The following is a 17,027-nucleotide window of genomic DNA, read 5'->3' as shown; positions in this document are numbered from 1 at the left end:
GCAAATATTTGGCATACTTTCCTGAAAGTGGTAAAATCTGTTTAATGTTTAAATGCAGATATGACTTGTTGCTACTGTGGGTTACTACCTTAGAGATAGAAGAGAAAAACGGAGATACTACAGAGTCCAACGGATTTAGTGTTTTAAAAGTTCTAAAGCCTGCTCTTTGGAGGAGAAAATAAATTGTTATTTTGGCGTTATTTGATATTTACGATAAGAAACACAAGTAATAGGGTAAACAGAGTCCATATATTGCCTTGTGGGTATTGTTTGATGTGGTTGTATGTACATATTTTCTCTAGCATACATATGGCAAAGTTTTGACATATGTGGACTAAAAATTTGTTATTGTTTCAGTTTTCACCAGTTTACTACACTAACTTTGCCGAAAACATCCGCTGTGAATTTTGATTTAGTTACAAATGAAATTTATTATTGCTAGTTCCTTAATTCTCAAGCTGTATTACGAATGAGGTATCTCATCACCTCACTTTCGCCATTCAGTACTGGGCTATGCAATTTGCTGCTGCGTTGACGTTTGGTCTAGTGCACTTGTATACAGCCTTGCTACTACTGCGGACTGCTGTAAGGACGCAAAACAAAAGTTACACTCAATTATTTCACATGATTTGTTTCACAAATATTCATTTTATTTAAGAAACTACAACAACGTATTTTATTTATTACACAATTTAATTTGAAACATTACACTCCATTGTTGCGAACATTCAAAAATTAAGTTCCATGAGATGATTTATTATTTCGAATTAGGAACCCTTGCCCCAGTGTCCAACATTCGTGGCGCAAAATAACTAAGTTCTACAAGCGACTACCCTCTGTTTTCCGGGAGGGAAACTGCAAGAACGAACAGTGAGGTGCGGACCTCCATCAAATGAGTAGGCCACAGGCAATGCGTCCCTGGTCTAGTGTGAACACATCACCATTTAACGACGTCTATGCCTCCCTTTCAGTTGTTTTGACGTAAAGTGTGTATCGGCCTTCACAGAAAAGTGTCAGTCATGTTACTTTGGAGGCAATTTGCTGGCGACAAAAACTCGATTCTGCATATGCTGAGACCATAGATATTTCTATTCTACCGTATGTCGACTTCAAAGTTAATGATTGTGAATTCGAACTACCGAACTGCGATGGCAAGTGGTGTGTGAAAGCGATGCAAGTGCGAATTAAAGCTATACGACATCCACTTTAAACGTGGAAACAGAGACCATCGGGACCGTTTACGTGAGATTTTTTTAGAGTTACATTAGGTAAACTGTATTTGCTATTCATGTATGCCTGAATTTGTTTCCTATATACGTTATTCATTGGTAGAAACCCCTAACCTTTTTCTATCAACACTAACATTATAAGTCATGGGTGTTGTGCTGTCTGCTACACGACGCGCGTTAAATCGTTTTAACGTTGAAAATCGAGCAATGAAAGAAATTTCTAAGGAGAAACCTACGCCAGCTCCCAGGCACCCATCGATGAGCCTCGCTATTGAAAAAATGGCAAAAGGTTGATCAAAAGGTTATTCATGAAGTATGTTTTTCTAAGAAATCAACAACTCTCGAGTTGGATTTCTAAAGTACTTAATTAATTGTATCTGTTACAGAAAACACAGATGTGCTAAACGATGAATTGACGAAAAATACTGCCCTCGATAGTCGTTTGAAGCAAGTGTTTGTTACTTCCAAGGATACGCAGGTAATACGATTTCAGGAACTTAAGACTGTCGGATTGCTTTTGATCCTCGGATTGTTCGTGTCATTGGAAATGTGTCGCTCCAGTTTGTGTATTGTTTTTGATTTCAAGATTCTATCCACAGTTATAGCCAAGGTGAAGTATCGTCACAAAGGTTTCACTACTAGATTTTTGCATAACCCTTGTGCTCATCTGTCTTGGGACTTCATTGTCTTGCTTTTTCCCAAATATATATTGGAAAGTGTGTTTAACAGTAGCTAAACTGACCTACCATGGTGTATGTTTTTCCCTATTGGCATTTTTCACCTACAAACGATTAACGTCGGTGCAGATTGTTGTCAATGTCAGCATTACCTGCTAAGTGATTCCATGGTAGATAACATTGAAAATAAAAATAACTACGTGTCTTGTAAGCAGTCCTTATTATGATGGTATGTAGGTAACAGCTACTCTGTGAGAGCAGTTCATAAACAGCATCTGCTTAGTGACTGAGAAAGAAGCAACGTTTTTTGAAAGTAGAAGGCTTATTGCAATTTGTATTACTTGTCTTCAAGTTCTTTTTAAAAATTTATTAACGTATTTCTCATCCAACCTCCTCCCCCCCCTCCCCCCATAATTCCATGTGGCAGTGATACTGTAATAGCCTAATTGAAATATTGTATAACCCCTTAATCGCCATACTTGCTGATAGTGTTATTAGTCACAGCTGGGAGATTGTATTGTATTTTCAATACTTCCAGTTGTTGGTAGGTGTACAGAATTATTTTTTGAGAACGGGATATCCTGAATAATGTATACAGTGATGTGACACTAATTTGATGCCTTAAAGAACTCGAAAGTTTTGTGCAGTTGCAAATTTTTTTGTTCTGTGCCTAGTCTCTCACTTTTAATTTTGTTGCTCTCTTTCAGCCTGAAGTTTCAGAATCTACTCGCCCACTACCTCAGTCACGCAAAGCAGTAGAGTCTCCTGAATTTGGATTTGAAGAACCAGCAATGATTCCACGAGGGCGATTTAGTTTACGTCAAGCCCTTCAGTTTATTACACTCCATCAGGAAAACCCGAAGGAAAAGACTCCAGCTTTATTAGCTAAAGAATACAACTTAGATCCTGTTATCATGGGTGAGTGTACTGTTTGATTTATATATTGAAATATGGGTGATTTAAACACATTACAGTAGTGGCCAAAAAACTGGTAACCACTTGCAAGAGACATAACTGTGATAATGGCTACTCTTCAAGGAAGCAATTAATTAGTTTGTTTGTGTATGCCACATCCAGCTAAAATTGTCATTCCCTTACCTGTTCCATTTGCAAATGTGAGGAAAAATGACTGTCTATGCACCTCCAAGCAAGTCCTAGTTCCTGTTATCATTGTGGACCTTGTGTAACATGTACAAAGGTGACAATAGAGTTGTTCTGATTGTTCTGTATTTGGGATGAAAAAATTGCAAACTACCCAATTGAAGATCAGGTTTTTATTTGCAACCACAAGTTGTAGTAAAGCGAAACTTGTTTTTTAACACGATAAAGAAGTCTAGGAAAACGGATGCTGGTCTTAACAAAGAAACAGTGAAAATGTTAGTGTGAACAGGAACAATATAGATCAGTCAGATATGTAAATACCTCGAATGTAGATAAGCTAAAGGAAAATGGATGAAGAAAGTGAAGAGATAAATACAAAATTCAAATAGAATAACTTCATTGCTACACACAAGCTTATAATCACTTCAGCAAGTGCAGGATAAGATGAAAAATAATAAGATATGAAAAAGGTAACTGGACAATGGAAGCAGGAAATTAGGCAAAAACAACACAACAATACTTGAGAAGCTTCAAAGTTGTCCTAAGCAATGAGGCCAATTTAAAATGAGCACAATGTGAACATGATAGAATGGAATCAGGACTTATTTCTGAGTTTCAAACAACTTTGCACAATTATTGATAAAAATTCAAGCCAAATTCTAATAAGCATCAAGCCAAGGGGGCAGAACGAGAAATATGCTAATTTGTGAATGAAATTTCTGTAAGTAGCGAAGTGCCATTAGATCTTGAGAATAACGTAATTATTACACTTCTGAGGACAGCAAGACTGGATAGGTGTGAAAATTATTGCACAGTTTGTCTAATATCACATCTGTTCAAAATACTTGAGAGAATACTTTGTTGAAGAATGGAAAGGACCGATGTGGTTTTAGAAGTAGCAGCAGTATTCAAAAAAACTATTTTACCACGGCTGTTAAAAAAAAGTGGGCAGATTTAGAGAATAGAGGAAGCCTGTATTGCACATGATGAAGGCTTTTTATAATGAGGACCATAGAATGTTTGTGAAGCAACCTTGAACGATAATGGGGCAAAACTTAGGAAAGGTACAAGGCAGAGATGCTATTTGTCGTCACTTACATTTAATTTGTACATTGAAGATGCAGCAGTGGAAGTAAAGAACTGACTATGAGGAATCATTTGTCATGTGCAGAAAATCAACATGGTGTGGTTTTGTGATGACATACCAGTAGTCACTGACGGTGAACAGGGTTGTTTAATAAAATAGAATTTGTACTGGCTTGCTGAAATGTGTACATAAACTTAAAGAAAATGATGATAATAGGGTGTACAGCAAGCAGACGTATTAGATGGACAAGTGTTGTAACTTGGAAACAAACATTTGAAAAGAACAGATTTTGCTATTTAAGACATAGAATGGATGAAGGAATACTTAAGGACTGCATGAAGCAAACGCGCGTCTGTAAAAATAAACAGTTGCTAACATCCAAAAATATTAACCTCGAGACAAGAAAAATATTAATGAAAGCAATGCTGGGAGCACAGCTCTGAGTGCGAAACGTGTAGTGGGGAAGACCCGAATGAAATGATTAGAAGCCTTTGAAATGTGGTGCTGTAGGTGACCGTTGAAGATGAAATGGATTGAGGAGTAAGGCACCCTTACAAGTTAATGGGGAACAAGCGTAATTAATGGAAGAGAGAGGTTGGGCACATACAAAGATGTGAGTTATTGCTGAAAAACTGGTTGAAGGAATAGTGCAAGAAAGCAATCACAGGAGTGCCCCGAGGTATGACAATGTAATTCAGATTGTTGTTGATGTAGGGTGCAACAACAGATATGTTAAAGAGTGTAACTAACAATCAATGGGAATGGAAAACTTTTTAGGGGAGGGGGGGGGCACTTTCTTAGAAACTTAATTATACAACCAAAATATGAAAAAATAGTTTTTCAGAAACACTCTACATCTAGCTTACAGATTTGTAGGCTTTAAAGTATTCATTGGCAAAATAAGTGAAGAAACAAAGGGGGGAAATCTGGGTTATTATCAATCAATTTGCAAGATGTTGGAGACATTTTGAAAAGCATATTCTCTCCTTGCAGCTTCTAGCGAAGCAGCAATGTGAAATTTTCTTTGTGTTAATACAGGCATTGGTTGCAGTGAGCAATATATATATATATATATATATATATATATATATATATATATATATATATATATATATATATATATATATATATATAAAACAGAAAGAGACTTCCACATGGGAAAAATATATTAAAAACAAAGATTCCAAGACTTACCAAGCGGGAAAGCGCCGGCAGACAGGCACATGAACAAAACACACAAACACACACACAGAATTACGAGCTTTCGCAACTGGCAGTTGCTTCGTCAGGGAAGAGGGAAGGAGAGGGAAAAATGAAATGAAAGATGAAAGGATGTGGGTTTTTTTCCTTTCATTTTTCCCTCTCCTTCCCTCTTTCCTGACGAAGCAACTGCCAGTTGCGAAAGCTCGCAATTCTGTGTGTGTGTTTGTGTGTTTTGTTCATGTGCCTGTCTGCCGGCGCTTTCCCGCTTGGTAAGTCTTGGAATCTTTGTTTTTAATATATATATATATAGAGAGAGAGAGAGAGAGAGAGAGAGAGAGAGAGAGAGAGAGAGAGGATGGGTTGTTGTTGCTGCTGTTGTTGAACTCCAGCTCATTAAAGGATTGATCCAAAAGCAAGCAAAGTTTTCATTCTTTTTATGTATGCCTGTCTATGACTCATCGCTTCTATTATTTGGCGAGTGGTCTCCTTGGTCCTAAATTATTAACATTCAACCGTGTTGTTTTTGAAACCTTACTCTGTGAAAGTTTTATGATAGAGGGGCTAAAGCTTAGAACAGGGTCAGTCACGGTAATTCTTATCTCCTGCTCATGGGTTGGAAATGTCAGTTTTGTGAAGCCAGTAGGATGATTTTTTGAGATAACCTATGACATTCGGGAAGAGAGGCCTGGAAATTGAAACCAGTGTCTTATATATATATTTTTTTTTTTTTTTTTTTTTTTTTTTTTTTTTTTCCCAACAGAAATATTTTGTGATAGCTGAAAGTGCCACAAAGAGAACTGATATTGGTGCACATCTCTTGGTGTAACTGCAGAGATATGAAAGTGTATTAGATGTGGTCAAATGAAACTAGTTGCACATTTGATATATTAACACTGATCCAACTACTTTCTCCCATGATTTAATAAAAAAAACATTGATCCATGTACCTCCTCCCACGATTTAATTAAAAACATGATCCACCTACCTCCTCCCATTATTTAATTAAAAAACATTGACCCACTTAGTGTAATGTGCAGATTGATTGCATAGCAGCACAGAACAGAGCAATATTTCAGTGCTTTTTCAAAAATATATGGGTTGCATTGCTGTCCTTGGTTTGCAGATACTAGCATGGTTTATCGTCATTTACAGCAGTGTTTCACCTTTTCTTCCGAATGTGTTTCTTCAAAATACATTGTCTGTGCACTGTTCTCTCATTAGCTGACACTCTTTCTTTTGTTCCCATCATAACTCGTGGCAGGCATTGACAACATTACTGCATGAAACTGGCCCTGTTCTAGACACTGACAAAGAGAGGCACAAATATATTTGGAGACACCTAAATAAACAAATCAAAGAAAAATGCCATTTGAGTGTGTTGCCATTTGCCATTAATGGGCACTGGAATTAAACGGAGGAGGAAGTAAGTTTACAGTTGAATCTTGCCAACTATTGTGTCAATAGAGAAAGAGGATAAGCAAGGTTTGGACATGGGGCAGGAAATATACTACGGCCTTTTCTGATACAGTAGCAACAGTCTGAGGCTGTTACATGATGATGGAGAAAAGTATCATCACTGAGTGGAGAATAAAACATTATTTACACTAAATTTGTAGTTGTTCTGATGATGACAGCTGGCTCGTTGTCGTCTTTAGTCCAGGGACTGGTTTGATGCAACTCTCCAAGCTACTCTATCCTGTACAAGCTTCATAATCTCCCAGTACCTACTGCAACCTACATCCTTCTGAATCTGCTTACTGTATTCATCTCTTGGTCTCCCTCTATGATTTTTACCCTCCACACTGCCCTCCAATACTAAACTGGTGATCCCTTGATGCCTCAGAATATGTCCTACCAACAGATCACTTATTCTAGTCAACTTGCGCCACAAGCACCTCTTCTCCCCAATTCTATTCAATACCTCCTCATTAGTTATGTAATCTACCCATCTAATCCACAGCATTCTTCTGTAGCACCACATTTCGAAAGCTTCTATTCTCTTCTTGTCTAAACTATTTATCGTCCACCTTTCACTTCCATACATGGCTACACTCCATACAAATACTTTCAGAAACGACTTCCTGACACTTAAATTTCTCTTTTTCAGAAACGCTTTCCTTGCCATTGCCAGTCTACATTTTATATCCTCTGTGCTTTGACCCATCATCAGTTATTTTGCTCCCCAAATAGCAAAACTCCTTTACTACTTGAAGTGTCTCATTTCCTAATATAATTCCCTCAGCATCACCCGACTTAATTTGCTTTTGTTTATGTTCATCTTATATTCTCCTTTCAAGACACTATCCATTCCGTTCAACTGCTCTTCCAAGTCCTTTGCTGTCGCTGATAGAATTACAATGTCATTGGCGAACCTCAAAGTTTTTATTTCTTCTCGGTGGATTTTAATACCTACTCTGAATTTTTCTTTTGATTCCTTCACTGCTTGCTCAATACAGAGATTGAATAACATTGAGGAGAGGCTACAACCCTGTCTCACTCCATTCCCAACCACTGCTTCCCTTTCATGTCCCTAGACTCTTACAACTGCCGTCTGGTTTCTATACAAATTGTAAATAGCTTTTCGCTCCCTGTACCTGCCACCTTCAGAATTCGAAAGAGCTTTATCTAAGTCTACAAATGTTAGAAATGTAGGTTTGCCTTTCCTTAATCTAGCTTCAAAGATAAGTCGTAGGGTCAGTATTGCCTCACGTGTTCCAATATTTCTACGGAATCCAAACAGATCTTCCCCGAGGTTGGCTTCTACTGGTTTTTCCATTTGTCTCTAAAGAATTCGTGTTAGTATTTTGCAGCTATGACTTATTAAACTGATAGTTTGGTAATTTTCACATCTGTCAAAAACCTGCTTCCTTTGGGATTGGAATTATTACATTCTTGTTGAATTCTGAGGGTATTTCGCCTGTATCATACATTTTGTTCGCCAGATGGTAGAGTTTTGTCAGGACTGGCTCTCCCAAGGCTGCCAGTAGTTCCAATGGAATGTTGTCTACTCCTTGGGCTTTGTTTCGACTCAGGTCTTTGAGTGCTCTGTCAAACACTTCACGCAGTATCTTATCTCCCATTTCGTCTTCATCTACATCCTATTCCATTTCCATAATATTGTCCTCAAGTACATCGCCCTGGTATAGACCCTCTATATACTCATATCACCTTTCTGCTTTCCCTTCTTTGCTTAGATCTGGGTTTCCATCTGAGCTCTTGATATTCATACAAGTGTTTCTCTTCTCTCCAAAGGTCTCTTTAATTTTCCTGTAGACAGTATCTATCTTACCCCTAGTGAGATAAGCCTCTACATCGTTTCATTTGCCCTCTAGCCATCCCTGCTTACCCATTTTGCACTTCCTGTCAATCTCATTTTTGAGATGTTTGTATTCATTTTTGCCTGCTTCATTACCTGCATTTTTATATTTTCTCCTTTCATCAATTAAATTCAGTATTTCTTCTGTTACCCAAAGATTTCTACCAGCCCTCGTCTTCTTACCTACTTGATCCTCTGCTACCTTCACTACTTCATCCCTCAAAGCTACCCATTCTTCTTGTACTGTATTTCTTTCCCCCATTCTTGTCAATTGTTCCCTTATGCTCTCCCTGAAACTCTCCACAACCTCCGGTTCTTTCAGTTTATCCAGCTCCCACCTCCTCAAATTCCCACCTTTTTGCAGTTTCTTCAGTTTTAATTTACAGTTCATAACCAATACATTGTGGTCAGAGTCCACATCTGCCCCTGGAAATGACTTGCAATTCAAAACCTAGTTACTAAATCTGTCTTTCCTTTATATAATCTATCTGAAACCTGTCAGTATCTCCAAGATTCTTCCATGTATACAACCGTCGTTTATGATTCTTGAACCAAGTGTTAGCTATGATTAAGTTATGCTCCGCAAAAAATTCTACCAGTCGGCTTCCTCTTTCGTTTCTTACCCCCAATCCATATTCACCTACTATGTTTCCTGCTCTCCCTTTTCCTACTCTCGAATTCCAGTCATCCATGACTATTAAATTTTCGTCTCCCTTCACTATCTGAATAATTTCTTTTATTTCATCATACATTTCTTAAATTTCTTTGTCATCTGCAGAGCGAGTTGGCAAATAAACTTGTATTATTGTGGTAGGCATTTGCTTCGTATCTATCTTGGCCACAATAACACGTTCACTATGCTGTTTGTAGTAGCTTACCCGCATTCCTATTTTCCTATTCATTATTAAACCTACTCCTGCGTTACCCCTATTTGATTTTGTGTTCATAACCCTGTAGTCACCTGACCAGGAGTCTTGTTCATCCTGCCACTGAACTTCACTAATTCCCACTGTATTTAACTTTAACCTATCCATTTCCCTTTTTAAATTTACTAACCTACCTGCCCGATTAAGGGATCTGACATTCCACACTCCGATCCGTAGAACGCCAGTTTTCTTTCTCCTGATAACGGCATCCTCTTGAGTAGTCCCCGCCCGGAGATCGAAATGGAGGACTATTTTACCTCCGGAATATTTTACCCAAGAGGACGCCATCATCATTTAACATACAGTAAAGCTGGATGCCCTCGGGAAAAATTGTGGCTGTAGTTTCCCCTTGCTTTCAGCCGTTCGCAGCACCAGCACAGCAAGGCCATTTTGGTTAGTGTTACAAGGCCAGATCAGTCAATCATCCAGACTGTTGCCCCTGCAACTACTGAAAAGGCTGCTGCGCCTCTTCAGGAACCATACATGTGTCTGGCCTCTCAACAGATACCCCTCCGTTGTGGTTGCACGTACGGTACGGCTATCTGTATCGCTGAGGCACCCAAGCCTCCCCACCAACGGCAAGGTCTGTGGTTCATGGGGGGGGGGGGGGGGAGAGCTCGTAATCATTTGCATTAACTTACATTTATCTACAGCTTGCTCAAAATAATGTAGATAAATGTAAGTTAATGCAAATGATTTGGAAAAACAATCCAGTAATGCTCGAATAAAGCATTAGGAGTGTGCTGCTTGTGACACAGTTGCATCAATTAAATATCTAGGCATAACATTGCAGAGCCATATAAAATGGAACAAGCACATAAGAATAGTAGTAGGCAAGCTCAGTGGCTGACTTGTTATCTATACAGGAGACAGTGTATATAACACCAGTGCAGCCCATTGTTGAGTACTACTAGAGGATGTGGAATCAACACCAGGTCAGATGAAAGGAAGCAATCAAAGCAGTTCAAAAGTGTGCTGCTAGATTTGTTACTGGTAGTGTTGATCAGGACACAAGTGTTATGTAGAGTCCTCATGAACTCAAATGGGAATCCCTGGAAGAAAGATGACATTCTCTTCACACAAGGCACTATTCAGAAAATTGAGATAGCTGACATTTGAGGTTGACTGAAAGATTCTGCAGTCACCCATGTACATTTTGCATAAGGACCATGAATATAAGAGAAATTAGTTTGTATAGAGGCTTATAGATAATCAGTTCTCCCTCACTGCTTTTGGGAATGGAACAGGAAAGGAAAGGAAATGGGAAAGGGTTAATAGTGGTACAAGATACACTCCATCACTCACCATACAGTGGCTTGTGCATTATATATGTACACATAGATGTAAAACTATTTTAATATAAAGTGTATAATACACTTGAATGTAACATTGGTGATGTACCGGTGACTACGTGTGGAGTGTGGGGTAAGATGTATGTAAAATGTCTGTAGAATATGGTGAATTTGTGTGTAGAATCGAAAATATGGTAAAGTAACAAAACTACATCGTATGTATGTTTTGCACCATTTATTTACATCTTAACAACTTAAATATTTATTAATCAAGTGTAGATGATAGTGGATTGTAAACTGCTTCATTTTGTACTATCATTAATATCTGAAAATAAGTCATATAGAATATTAATAACTGATAAGTAATATAATAATTCTGTTTCCAGAGAAAATTCTTACCTACTACAAAACATTTGAAGTTTATATACCTGAAACAAAGGGAAAGTCACGAGGAAATGCACTGGCAGAACCAGTGAAGTCACCACAAACGGAATTGCAAGCTGGAAAGACATAGCTAGTATTGAAAGACATTTTTTCTGTATTTATTTGTAAATAATTTGATTAGTTTTTGCAAATTTGTTGTAAGCAAATTTAGAACTATTTATTTACTGTCATACAGTGTCATATTTACAATTGTTTTTGCTATGAAGCAATTAGATATGTATGGTATGTATGTAATTAAAGAGTGAGGAAAAAAGTGTGTGCCTTGCATGCAGAGCCTAAGCACTCTGTTTGCTGCCACTGCTACGTTGTTAAGTTTGTGAATATCAAGACGGTGATTATTCCACAACTGCAAAGACAGTGTCAAAGAAAACAGCATGATCCTTTGTGCCTCTGCACACAAAATATGAATTATCATTGATATTTGCTAAGAGGAGCTTCAATTTACTTAAACAAGAACTGAAAGTAACTTGAAGCATGTCTCAGAATCATTAGCTTTCAAAGTTACATATGCTAGGAAAGAGGATGAAAGAAGAGAGGGGCAGAAAAAAGATGGCCTAAAGCACGGTGTAAATAGAACAGGAAACAAGAGAAGGGTGAAACACAGGGAGGAGATGAAAGTTAAGATTAGGATGAAGTGGATGGCAGGAATGAGTTACTTTTTCCAAAAGTCAGAAGCTCTAGCTTGAGTAGATGACACACGTATGACCTGAGTGGTGAAAAATGTATCTAGGTATGTGCTGTTCTGATCCTTATCATGTGTCCTATCAGAGTAAAATCTAGGATAATTTAGTCTGACTTCGTACAGTAGGTAGATTGCTCACTTGCCTTTTGATATCAGTCTAATAAACTTCCATAAAGTGTCTCACCAAAACAATCAATTGTTAAATAATTCAGTATGATTGAAGGAAAAAATGACCTTCATTTTAATTGGTTGATTGGTTAATGATTTGTAAAGATATAGTACTGCAGTTTGACTATTACCTAAAACGAATAAACTCGTAAGGCTTAAAATAACACTGTTAGCGTTTTGGTAATTGTTGTTGTCTGATGTCACTTTCTTTAAAAGTTACTGTAACATCAGACAGCTCTCATTGTCTTTGTGATTTCTAATCCTTGTTGATTAAGTAAGTATATATTGGAAAGTGCATTTGATATTGTCTAATAATTCTTCACATCTTGGTAAGCAAGATTCCACATTAATGTGTAACTTTCGCTATTTATGCAGAGAAATAATGCTGAAGCTTTGACCATCTACACTCAAGAACGCCTATCTTTTAAGTATAAGTTAGATCAGAACACATTATAAGCACCATTATAATGTGCTGCTGCATGAATTTGAAAAGCAATGTCATTTTTGGTATCACTGTTGGGTGGAGAGAACAAAGGAACCATGTGGATGTCTTAAATCTTCACATCTCTGTACATCCATCTTTCTGGAGATAGTTGCAGGGCCCATTGTTAGATACAGGATGTCAGATTAAATGTCTTTCAGCCATCTAGTTTCCAAACTTAATTTTATTTGGCTACCAGTTACGGCGATTTACTATGCCATCTTCAGACCCCTGACCGACGTGGAGGAAGATTCTACCTCGATTCTGATCAAAACAGGGGCCAGCAATACTGGTAATAATTAGTACATTTCTGCGTGCTATAGCGATGTGAGCAGATGATGGTTGAAGGTATCATTGTAGCAAGCTGAAATCTAGTACTAACAGTATTGCCGGCTCATTTTGATCAGAATCCAGGTGGAATCTTCCTACACGTCAGTCATGGGCCTGAAGATGGCACAGTAAATGGCCAAAACTGGTAGCCAAACAAAACAAGTTTGGAACTAGATGGCTGAAAGGTGCTCAATTTGGCATCCTAAGTCTTCACAGTTCGGCCACTGTGTGAATGAATCAGAAGAAATGGGCTGTTGAGTGTCTTAGTATTTTATGTGCTGTTCAACCTGTGCCAGTTCCTCTTATCTCCTCAATGCCAACCAATCCTGTAACATTCTCAGATGGAGGCTCTGCCCAACCCATATGACAACACAGTGGTGAGAATTATTCAAACAGCGAAAGCTAGTTGTATGCATGTAACTGTTGACATCTCAAACATTGTTGGATGAATGCAGAGCCATGTATTGATTGTTTTAGGAAGCCCCAGAAATAGTTTTAATGGAGTAGTCATTTGACAGTGAGCGAAACCCAACTCTGACTCTGAAAATCATTGCTGCTATTAGTTGTGAAGTACTTACCAGTACCATGAATCAATTTTTGTTTGGCAAGAGGATCTAAAACTGCTCAGTCACCAGGAATTGTGCTTAGCTCATGAACCTACAGTAATGAGTGAAGCAAATATTAAACAGAGGAGTGAAGACTTTTTTGAGGCCATACAAGTGTATTTGACTAAGAGATTAGCTGGTTTAGTAATCAGACTAAAGAAATTTAGTATTCAGACTGATGAAATTGTGCAGCAAAAGGACAAAAACTGTGATATGATCAATGATTGGTCCAACGGCTGAGGAAGTTCCTAATGTTGCGAAGTGTTTACACTGTTGTAATAGGAAAGCGTGTTTATCACTAACTGTGCAAGATGGACACAAAAAATGCTTTTTGGTCGATACAAAGCAGTTAGTATCAAGTGGACAATTGTGTTTTGGACTTGGTTGACAAGATGAAGAGGATTTGTTTTCATTTATTGTAGGCAGCAAAGCACAGGTATCTTACAAAAAGCGTAGAATCAAAAGTGAAAGCAACAGCACCATTGAACTTTAACACAAACAATCAAGTAACTTCTTTACTAGAGAAAAGGTGATGGCTACTGTTGTTTGGGATGAAAATGTCATTCTTTCAAAGGAGAACTAACAATTACAGCTGACACGTGTTACAGAATGTTTAAGCAATGAGACATGTCAATCAAAATTAACAGTTTGGGGAAACTGACATTGTGGATAGTCATACATGACAATGTATGTCCACACACAGCTGCCAGTACCACTGATAAGGCTGGCGATTTGTTGACCACTCGCCATACCATATTGATCTCACTGCCAGTAAGTGTGCTTCTTACATTTGAAACTATGGCTTGGTGGATGAATGTTTGAAGATGACAAGAAATTCGAATCTTCATTGTCAACTGCTTAGACTTCCACGTGGGCAACTTCTCTGCAGAGAATTTGAAGAAGTTAGTCTAACACTATGAAAAATACTAAGAAATGAGCAAGTGGAAAAGTCAGGTAAGTATGTTGGGCATGGTCCTATTGGATGTGGTATGCCAGGGATAATAGGAATCAGAACCATGGTGCACAGTTTCACATCAATGAAGGCTGCCTGAGGGACCTCAATGACAACGAAGGCGGAGAAGATGGGCTTCGGTACGGCGGAGCTGGCGGAAGAGGCATCTTTTGTCTTTGGGTACAAAGAGAGTACAAGTTAAAAGTAGTGACTGAACCCTAGAGGGGTGGCTACTGACAGCGTCTGACTCATGGTGAGCGGCTGACTTTAGGCTGGGCATCCTACTGCTTATGTGGAAAGTAACGGGAAACTACCACATTACACTCCCAAGCAGTACATGTTATGTCTCTCCACGTGAAAGATTCTGGAGTTAAAACTTCCCCTCATTCGGGTCTCTGGGAGGGGAACACATTGAGAGTAGACATATTAGAAAGGAAGAAAGGGACAGTGAAAGGAGGAAAGATAGGGTATGGAACATGGAATGTGAGGACACTTCTGCCAGCAGGAAAGCTAGAGAATGCAAAACAGGAGATGAAAAGGAACAGATTAGATGCCCTCGGTTTGTGTGAAATGAAATGGGGAGATAGAAAGTAGAGATTATAAACTCTTTCACTCAGGGGAAATCAAGAGTGGTGAAAACGGAGTAGGAATATTGATAGGGCGAAAGTTGAAAAATAAGGTAATTAAGGTACAATATATTGATGGAAGACTGATGATGATACGATTGAAGAGTAGTTCAAAAGATTTGGTATTAACACAGGTATACATGCCAACCGGCCAGCACAGAGATAAGGAAGTGGAAGAATATTACGAGAAAATACAAGAACTCATCGAGAAAGAAAATTGAAAAGCCTGCATTATCATCATGGGGGACTGGAATGCAGTGGTGGGTGAAGGAAGAGATGAAGATACAGTAGGAAAATTTAGATTAGGAATAAGAAATGAGAGAGGTGAACGACTAGTTTCTGTAAAGAAAATTCATTAGCAGTGGGTAACACACTATTTGGACACCACAAAAGGAGACGTTACACATGTATATCAAATTTGAATAGGGAAAGATATCAGCTGGACTACATTCTGATACAAAAAAGGTTTAGGAACTGTTTGAGGAAAGCTAAAGCTTATCCAGGAGCGGATATAAATTCAGACCACAACCTAGTGATGGGAGAAATACAAGTGAAGTTGAAAAAAGTCTTTAGAGGTAAAACAAAGGAAAGACTAAACATAGAAAGACTCAAAGAGGTGGGAAAGACATAAGATTTGGAGAACAAATTTATGGAAAAATGGCAAAGAGGTAGTGTTGATGAAAGTGTTAATGACAAGTGGATAAAAATGAGAGAACTCATGGACTCCACCAAAGAAGTACTAGGAATTAGAGTATCCCAAAGCACCAGGAAAGAATGGATAACAGAAAACATGTTGAAAAAGGTGGAAGAGTGCAGAAAGTGGAAAAGTGTAGAAACTGAAGAAGGCAAAAAGAGGTACAGGAAACTGAATAATGAATTAAGAAGAGAAACTGAAGAAGCAAGAGAAAAATGGAAGAAACAGAAATGCGGCGAAATAGAGAAAATGGAGAGAGAGGGAAAGTATGAAATGACGTATAGACTGGCTAGTACGATAGTTTTTGAATGTAAAAGAAAGAGGAACAACATGGAAATAGAAAGAACGAATGGTACTCTAGCAGAAGAACCACAGGAGGTTTTGAACAGATGGCAAAAATATGTTGAATGTCTGTATAAGGGGGATGAAATGCAAAGCAAAATTAAGGTTGAAGAGGAGCAATATGTGCTGGAAGATGGAAAGGGATTTACCATCTTGGAAGCAGAAGTAGAAAAGGCGCTGAAGGAGATGAAGAATAGGAAGGCATGTGGAATAGATGATTTGCCAGCAGAACTGTTGAAGAGTCTGGGAAACAAGGCAAGAAAAGAAATGGTCTACATCTGTAACGAGATATATTACAAAGGGGAATGGCCTGAGGACTTTGCTGCAACAGTTATGATACCAATGGAGAAAAAGAGAAATACTAAAAATGTGAAGAGCACTGGACCATCAGTCTAATTTCTCATGCAGCTAAAGTCTTGCTGAGAGTGTTTAATAGAAGTTTATATGGCAAGCTGGATAGAGGGATTGCAGAGGAGCAGTTCGGGTTTAGAAGAGGAAAAGGAACAAGAGATGCTATTGGCCTGCTAAGAACTGTAGGGGAAAGAAGTATGGAAAAGGGTAGGGAAATCTTTGCTGTTTTTATAGATTTAGAAAAGGCTTTTGACAGTGTTCAGTGGAACAAGCTAATGGATATCTTGAAGAGGAAAGGAGTAGATTGGAAAGAGAGATGACTGATACAAAATCTATATTTACACCAGAAAGTAAGGATAAGGATTGGAAATGAAATGTCAGAAGGAAGCAGCATTGGACGAGGTGTTAGACAAGGTTGTTGCCTTTCCCCACTGTTGTTTAAGGTATACCTTAAGGAGATTGTTGCGAAAAGCTTGGACGGGAAAAGAGGAATATGTATTGGTGGAAAGAGAATAGAATGT

General features: G+C 38.3%; 1 protein-coding gene across 1 annotated transcript; it reads left to right on the top strand.

The window, feature by feature from the left end:
- Nucleotides 1-1,089: 1,089 nt before the first annotated feature.
- On the top strand, nt 1,090-12,422 carry LOC126266635 (protein NDUFAF4 homolog). The gene is made up of 5 exons (XM_049971018.1): nt 1,090-1,268; nt 1,372-1,518; nt 1,616-1,707; nt 2,614-2,824; nt 11,218-12,422. Exons 2-5 carry the CDS (start codon nt 1,374-1,376, stop codon nt 11,343-11,345), a joined length of 576 nt encoding a protein of 191 aa, XP_049826975.1. The 5' UTR covers nt 1,090-1,268; nt 1,372-1,373; the 3' UTR covers nt 11,346-12,422.
- The last annotated feature ends 4,605 nt before the right edge of the window (nt 12,423-17,027 follow it).

This window comes from Schistocerca gregaria, chromosome 1 (genome assembly GCF_023897955.1).
Source record: "Schistocerca gregaria isolate iqSchGreg1 chromosome 1, iqSchGreg1.2, whole genome shotgun sequence".
NCBI lineage: Eukaryota > Metazoa > Arthropoda > Insecta > Orthoptera > Acrididae > Schistocerca > Schistocerca gregaria.
The sequence above is the reverse complement of the archived record's forward strand: the minus strand, read 5'-3'. Positions and strand labels throughout refer to the sequence as shown.